An 8843-nucleotide genomic window follows, 5' to 3' on the forward strand; every position below is an offset into this window, starting at 1 on the left:
AAATGCAGAAAATGAGTTGATGTTTGATGAGATGGATATATCGGGTTACATAATATTAGATAAACAATTTGATATTTCTTATAAACGTAAAAAATAACGCAGTTGTTGTTAATTTATGTAATTATTGTAGTCTTCGTTGGATGCATTTTATGTTCCAAAAAAAATACACAATACATCAGGATATCAAGTTTTATGCTAAACATAACATTATATAACTCAACATATTCATCTCATCATCTCATTTAATGATTAGGCGTCCGGGTCAACAATAAAACCGGTAAAATGTATGTTACATAGAAAAAATGGTCAAATCATCAGTAAATTTTATTTTGGGACTTATTCGCAAATTAGGGTAAAATAATGGGACTTTAGTGAAACAGGTAAGTAGTAAAACTGCTAACCGGAAAAAAATGGTCAAATCGTCATTTTTACTAGTAATTCATGCTTTTTCGTAAACAAAATTTAGTTTGACACTTTTTCGTAAATTAGAATAAAATTTTACGATTTTTCTGGAGATTTCCCTAAAATATTTAACAAATAGTATTCAAAATATAATCAGCTAATTTTAAGAAATAACAATCTACCCTCTATTTTTATTATAATATTTTGCTTAGGTTTATCTTTATTATAGACATGATTTCAAATTAACTTTTATCAAGAAACTGTATTTTAAAGAACTACAATTTCTAAATAAAGTATAACCTTTAAAATGTAAAATATTAATGAAAAATATATAAAAATATATAGTATTGTAAACACAAATATATTCAAATAATATCACATTAAGAAAATTAGAAACTATATTACTATTATTACATTACATGTAGTTTTTATGTCATCATATGATCGTATCTGTCCAACTATTAGTATTTCTTGTATGCACATAAAACTGACACTAGATCTATTACAATTACCCTAATACGAAACATTTCAAATAAAAAACAAATGTATGAAGTTATTTTAAAAAGAAATATTCCATTTACAAACGAACCTTAATATCCAATATTATTGTATTAAAACACAATGCCATACATCAAATTTTCAACATACTTGAGCAATTGATATTTTATTATATTAAAATATACTTTACAAAAACCAATATAAACCTCTTTAAAATATTTTAAAGAGGTGTACTTCAAAATAATAAAACATCTATTACCAACAGGAAGTTCATAACTTCATATCAAGTTACTTACATTTTTAGAAAAATATATATCAAATATTGGGTTTATTCCATATAAGCATAACTAACAGAAAGTAGTAATTAATCCACAAATTAAGATTAGTCATATAAATCAAAAACCCATGAGTAAGCCTTCCATACATCAAAAAAGCAAAAAGACTGAAATACCCCATATCACACTTAAACACAGCCCCATAATCGGATCCAACCAGACCCAACCCGTCCGACCCATCCGGGTTAACCGAGTCAATACCCGAACCACCACCTTCACGTTGCTGTAAGAACCGACTTATCATCTGTTCATACAGCAAAGCAAGGTTCGTTCTTGACTCACCCCAAAAATTCTTAAAAAAAAAACTATTATATCATTCACATCCCACCACCACCACCACCACCACCATACACCACCATGGAAATCATCACATATGACAGCTGATTATCCATCATACCCAATAATTTCCATGTCTCAAAACCCTAAAATCCCTCCATATAATTAGTTGTCAGACGGGAGGGCCGCTTTGATCTTTTGAACAGTACACGAAATAAGATTATTAACTGTTTCCACCGACTCCACTGTAAGCTTGGCGGTAGGTAAGCTATTCACAAGGATCTGAAATGCAACAGTAAGCAGAGATCCACCAGCTCCACCACCACTGCCGCCACTGTTGTTGTCTGTCTCTGACCCGACCCGACCACCTGTCCCATCCGGTACTATGGCAAACCCTGATGGCAGAAGAGCCACGTAAGCAGAATCACCGCCATTCATCACCACATGCATGGCCGGAATGTCCACCGGAGCATACACCACCAGTGATCCGGCAGCATCTATGCAAGTTTCTTGAAGAATCAGCATGCTGCTCTGGTTCGCATTCATTGCCTGTTGTAAGAAAAGGACACCAAAGACTAAATTATTATATGTGGAGATATCAGAAAGTTATTTTGTAAGTATTAGAAATTAGAAAAAGAGAAAAGAAGAAAAAAATAATGGTCATGGTGTGGTCGCTGTCCAATTGAGTCAACTGCTTTGGAAAATTTCCCAAAAACCAAAACGGTGACGTACGATCTGAACCCAGAAAGGTCTCTAGTGTCCCCTCTCACATGCACATAGTGTGGGTGTGTGTGTGTGTGTTTTGACTTTCTGGATTTTCTTTCAGATGAAAAATTACTAACAAAACCTTTTAAAATAAAAAGTTCAGTCTGTACGTTAGATCTGAAACAGACCCCTCCCACTTTTTTCTATGTACGGTGAAATTACCATTTCGCCCCTGTCCATCTATATATATTACCACCTTTTTATCATATCTATCATATCTAGGTTCCAAACAAACCATCCTCGTTCTTCCACAATGACGTCAAAATAGTACAATTTGCAAAAACGAACAATTAACTTTTCAAACTATAATAGCTTCCCGATTTTCACTACAAACATACCCTTTTTTACGATTTTCCAAATTACTTTAGATATGCACTATCCATCCTATGTTTATATTGGATGACTAGAAAATCAGATGACTTGTGCATAATCCACGAGTCATCGGTAAATTTATATATCTGTCATCCAATATTCATATCGGATGACACACATTTATATCAAGAGATAGGTGTGAGAAAGATTACGCTGGCACGAAGAAGCGAGACACAATTGCCATGATCTTGGCCTTTCGCGATATGAGCCATTTCTTGCATGGGCCCACCGTTTGACAATATATCCCATTCGCTTCTCAACCGTTCATCACGAAGAAAATCGAATAACCGTTGAGGAGACACGGGCAACCAAACCGAAGTAGCCGCACTCAAAACAATCCCGGGTGGCTCACCCGGGTCATCCACACTTTGTCGGGTCATGACCCGAACATCTTTATCAACATTATTCGCACAAAGTTTGTTCCATTTATACACCGTGGACGCACAAACCCCCGCACAAAAATTATCCGTCATTCTTTGCGCAAGTTTCAACATGCTCTTCCTCCCACTTGAAGTTATAGCTACATATCATGAAAACGATTAAAATAGTTGTACATACGCATGTAAGTTATACTGTGTGCTTGATTCTGCAAAAAAAGTTAATTCTTCTAGCAACCCCTGAGCTGGCTCACATGTTTATTATATCTAAGCTTACCGGTATGATCTCTAGTAGAGACTGCGGAGGACATGAGAATGGCAAGGCATTCACACTGGCGTTGGAGGGCGGCAACCCACCGTTGTGCACCGAACCCCATTCCGGCTTGAACCAATGGTCTGTAAAGCTCATGCACCGCACTTTCATCATATTCCGCATGTTCCACCCAAGTGACCTTCAACACCAAAAAAAATAATGAATTTTTATGTATAAAATAATACACCATCAAGTACCAAGAAAACAACACTTTATATGGGTATGTATTTATATATAGGAATCTAGTACATATAGCCGCACTTGGAGGGTATTTCAATGAATAAATTAATTAATTCTTGAAACTAAAATAATTTGCATGAATAGTAGAAGATAAATCTTGGAAATGGGCTCGATGAGAGACATAATATATTCATAGAACCCTTGCTATCAATTCTTGTAAGCATGAAAATACGAATATTTTAAATCTCTACAACAATTTATGCAATAGAATACGGAGAATATGACACGAAAATGGTCAAAGAGGATTCGACTACGAGACAGAAAAGAACTCAGAAAAATAGGAATAGAAACATGAAAACAATTGTTTTATAAAAACGATGGGTTTTAACTATTAAAAGTAATTGGGATCAAGGCGATTTGATTAATAAATGTGTCTCAAGGCTCAGAAAATCAAGTAGTTAGATGTTTCTATCCCATATTATAATGCATGGTCACAGGAAACGATATAAAATAATCGAATTGGATTTCGTATGCTTGATTTAAGGAGTACCAATGCATTGGTAAGTCAAAACAGCATCTATAATGAATAAAATATCATTTGAGAAGGTTCCTTTTGTGTTTTAAAATTCATCTGGAAATGAATCATGTCGATGAGAGTGTGCCCATTTATGTGATTAATCACTAGACGAAAAAGATGTCACATAAATCAAGAGGTTCCGGAACGGGAACAAGTTGTACTATATGCATGTGGAGTTGTACATCCGGGTACACCTTCTGACCTTCATGTTTCTCAACTAATTTTTTTAAGGTCGAGTACTAGTTAATCACTACGAAAAGAAAGCACACAGATACAATAACTTCAGGAAAGGACTTGTACAATGTGCATCTAGAGTTGTACTTTTACTTGAGCATTCATGTATCTCAACTAAGTTTCAATGCGGCAATGTGACTGAACTAAAAGAGATCACATAAACAAAGCCGATATCGCGAAAAACTTGCACATTATGCATATTAAATTGTACATTGTGCATTTGAAGTAGTACATTTAGGTACGCATTCAAGTTTCTGAACTAAGTTTTTAAGGTTTTAGGTGATGAGATATCCCAACAAACTCATTAAAGATCAACACCAAGCATACCTACTTGACATACTCCATAAATGCTAAAGAACATTTAAAACCTTGACTTTTAGTACTCAAACCACTCGACTTTTTACTTCAAGATCGATAAGAATCGTTCAAGATATCAAAAAGGCACAAGAATCACATTGAGTTTTAACGAACTTACTTACATCATAACACATCAAGCTTTAAAAGATAAAATTTCACCAATATAAAACTTGAACTTTTTTAAAGTCAAAAGTGGCTTACCTTAGAGTAGCCATTTGGCATATCTTGAACAACACAACCGGAGGGAAGCCTCCTGCAACTTGAAAAAGCCGGTGAGTTTTCCCGGATTGTATCGATTGATACATCAACCACCGCCCACACCCCTTCTGCATGTTGCTTACAAAATCGAAGAAAATTGACCTCACGAACCGGAACTAATGGGGAAAGAACTTGTAACTCCGCATGCATCTAAAAATATATGTTTAAATTAATAAAATGATTGAAAACTATATAATAAAATAAATTAAATTAATAACTTCGGGATTTTGATCCCAATATTACCAATTGAAGTGCACCATTTCTTGTACCTCCCATGCCATTTGAAATCACATCGGTAGTTGAAGTTCTAGCAATCATACACGGAAACATTTCCGCCCATTTGTTCTAATTAAAAAGGAACGAAATTAGGTTAAGTTGTTCGTCGGAAACATGTAAAAGATAACAGAAATGGAAACGGAATCGGAATCGGGCTGGAATGGAATGGGAATTACCGAATCCATGAGTGTTTCAACGAGAGCCAAGCTATTGATGATTACCATTCCGGTCTCCCGTGAAGCTTCGGAGACGTATTCGTTTGGTTTCAATCCGATACAAGGAGTAATAGCTCTTGAATACTCATTTGGGTTCATGATTTCACGACCACCTTCTATTCGAAGCCAAAGTGGTTCATCTGTTTGAGCTAATTTGACTAATTCATCCATGGCAGCTAACGCTAGTTCAAGGTACATGGATCTTTCAAGGGAATGATCGATTCCCATTACGTTATTATTACTTGCTCTTGAAGATGGAACAACAGAAGAAGCGGTGGAGATTCCGACGCCAAAATCCGGTGGGCCTAGAGGTAACGCTGAGGCGGTGGAACTGAGAACTCCGCCACCACCGAAATGGTTGTTGCCGCCAACGCCAAGTTCTAAGCTAGAGTTTGGCATGGGAGGAGCCATGGAGGAGACGGGGCGGCCGAGGAATTTTCCGGCGAGTGCACAAACACGATCTAGTTCGTCTTTTAAGCGAGCGTTTTCGATTCTGAGGTGTTGTTCTTCTAATGAAATATCACCTATCATGGCCGGACCACCACAATTTGAGCACATCGGGTTCCTCATTGCTTCTCGAATTGACATGTTTTCTGCTCGAAGCTTATCATTTTCTTGTCGAAGAATTGAATTCTCGTGACGCTCCAATTGCGTCTGGCAACCATAAAATAGAAATTTTGAAACATAAGGTGTCAGTCTTTTTCAGATGATTGTCGGAAAAAAGATTGAAGTTGTTTACAGTTCTTCTTACTTTCATCTGTGTACGACGATTTTGGAACCAAAATTTGACTTGTCGAGTCTCTAAACATAATCTTCTGCTAAGTTCCAGTCGTTGTTTTTCATCAGGATGTGGGCACTCTTTGAATAATCTGAAAAACCCCATGAAAAAAGGTTTAATCTTTTTGATTGAACTAGTTTTAGAAAAGAAAAAAAAAACGATTGAATTGTACGCTTCAAGTTCTTGGATTTGTTGAGGAGTGTGACGATGGTATCTTTTTTTTCGTGGTGGTTTTCCGTCGTCGGCATCGGGATCGTCACCCGAGGCGCCACCATCCATGTTATCACTGCCAGATCTACTCTCGTGCTCCTCATCGCGGCTCCTTCTACCGCCACCGCCACCGCTGATCTCGTAGCTTTCTGGCATTCTTCCCATATCACCAATCCCACCTCCTCCGCCTCCACCTCCACCACCCTCCATCGTTGTTTGCTGAAATATAAAGAAATAAAGTAGATCAGTTCATACACACACCACAACTGTCGACGCCACCACCAGCCATTTTCTGTAATAAAAAAAACACACAAGTATGTGTGTGTGTGTGCTTTAAAAAGAAAGATAGAGGATTACAAGAGCAAGTGAAAGGCCGGGGGAGGAGAACATGGACTTGGAGAGAGGCTGAGACAAAGCGCCACCGCGCATATTATAAGGAATATCAGCGACGATTCTAGCACCACCACCTCCTCCACCGTCGCCGGCGTGACTGTTATCAAGAAAACCCCCAAAACTCATGAAATTTCACTTCACTTGGATAAAGAAAAAAAACCCACCTTTCTTTATTTAATAAAACCTACACCCACTTCAAAGTTTCAAACCCTTTTTCAATATTCATTACACAAATTCATCGAAAACACGAACAAATCTTTCTACGAACAGATAGAGCAAAAACGGGTTTTCTTTCCAAACTCACAAAATGAATAGAAAGAAGAAATGGGTAGAAAATAAGAAAATAAAAAAGACTCTCTCTCTCTCTCTCACAGTAATTGGTGGATTGAGGTGGATTTGTGGTTCTCCCTCTCTCTTTCTCTCTCTAAAATAAGGAATGCGCTGGAACCCTAAATGGGAGAGGGAAGAGCTATATGCATGCTTGACTTTGGGTTTTGGATCATGAGCTGAGAGAGAAAGAGAGAGAAGTTAAAGAAAAACAAGATTTCTTGTAAATTGGAGAGAGAGAAGAGATGGAGAGGAAGAAGAAGGAGATAATGTGTGTGGAGCCTTCGAAGCCTTACAAATACAAAACAATCAGAAAAGGTTTCACAGTAAAAAGGGGTCGGTTCGTTGACTCTTCACTCTTTTCATACTCTCTTCTCTCTCACACACACAAACAGAGAGAAAGTCTTTTCTTATTTCTCGATTTTTTTTTATTAATATTTATTTTGTTTTAAATAAACAAATTTGACATGCAATCTGCTATTTATGTTAATAAACATTTATTGCTAATAGATTAAATACTTAAAATGTCTTGTAATAAACAAAACAAAAAATATTTGTGAATTCAAGTCAATAACTCAATATCATGAAGAGAAAAAGCAAAATGTCACTTGGAAATTCTGAAGCTTATTTTCAAAAGGAGTTCTTAAAAACCGTACATTGTTTTGACTTTTGATAAAATAATTCTATGTTCATATCATTCATAAGATAATTTTATTTTTCAATATTTCATAGTTTGGTCTATATAAAACGTTTAGTTTACCTGGTTTTCATCTCCTCCGTCTCCGTCTCCTATTTCAAGAAACTAAACATAATTATAAAATCAAATTCAACTAAAACCTTGTCTTTTATATATATATATATATATATATATATATATATATATATATATATATGATCGTTGATATTTGTCCACCTATGATCGTTTTATTTAAAGAACTCGTTCTTTAAGTTTGTTTAGGTTCGTTTATAATTTTAACGGATGAACGTGAACAATGTAAGTTGTTAAATGAACAAATGTGAAAAAAAAACGTGTTTGTTTGTGTGTTTATGTTCACTTATTTTTTAAGTTTTAATTTAAACGAACAAAGTGTTGTTTGTGTTTGTGCACGTACGTATTTACGGTGTTGTGGTCTTTTTAAATATTTCAAGACTTTTGGTGTTTATATACGATCAAGCCTAGAAAAAGATGCATTTTATGATAAAATTGTGTCTTAGTCACACTTTTGGATTTAATGAGACACCGTAAGAGAAAAATTACTTGGACATGTCGAGGAAGGACGTAATACATAAGAGCCACCAAAGGGCTTCTAGCCCAGCGGTATCCGGTGTTGCCTCCCTCCTTGAGGTTGAGGGTTCAAGTCTCGTTGTGGATATAGGTGGATTTAAGGTGTAATTTAGATATAACCCATATTGTTGTTTTAATTAATATTTTTTTTATTCATAAAGTCACCATAATTTAACAAAATCCATCACACCGCTATGTCGGTATGACCCATATTGTTGTTTTAGTATGTTACCATGCAATGTGATTAATTTTTTTTATTAAATCCAATTAATTTTAACATTTTTTTATTAATATGACCATAATAACCACGTTTATTTATTTTTGTTAGTCAATATCTTTTTTGTTAGAAAAAGTTGTTGGAAATTAAAATTAGAAATTAGAAATTATTGTTAATTGTAATATTCGCTTGTATACT

At 35.5% G+C, this 8843-nt stretch overlaps 1 protein-coding gene across 1 annotated transcript; it reads right to left on the minus strand.

The window, feature by feature from the left end:
- Positions 1 to 1264: 1264 nt before the first annotated feature.
- LOC145105236 (homeobox-leucine zipper protein HDG1-like) lies at positions 1265 to 7448 on the minus strand. Its single transcript, XM_079042370.1, has 9 exons — positions 6781 to 7448; positions 6386 to 6642; positions 6187 to 6304; positions 5397 to 6089; positions 5188 to 5289; positions 4888 to 5094; positions 3303 to 3477; positions 2801 to 3168; positions 1265 to 2060 (listed from the first exon to the last, which is right to left on the minus strand). Exons 1-9 carry the CDS (start codon positions 6940 to 6942, stop codon positions 1677 to 1679), a joined length of 2466 nt encoding a protein of 821 aa, XP_078898496.1. The 5' UTR covers positions 6943 to 7448; the 3' UTR covers positions 1265 to 1676.
- Between the last annotated feature and the right edge of the window lie 1395 nt (positions 7449 to 8843).

This window comes from Lactuca virosa, chromosome 4 (genome assembly GCF_052849685.1).
Source record: "Lactuca virosa cultivar CGN04683 chromosome 4, Lactuca_virosa_CGN04683_v6, whole genome shotgun sequence".
NCBI classification, from domain to species: Eukaryota; Viridiplantae; Streptophyta; class Magnoliopsida; order Asterales; family Asteraceae; genus Lactuca; species Lactuca virosa.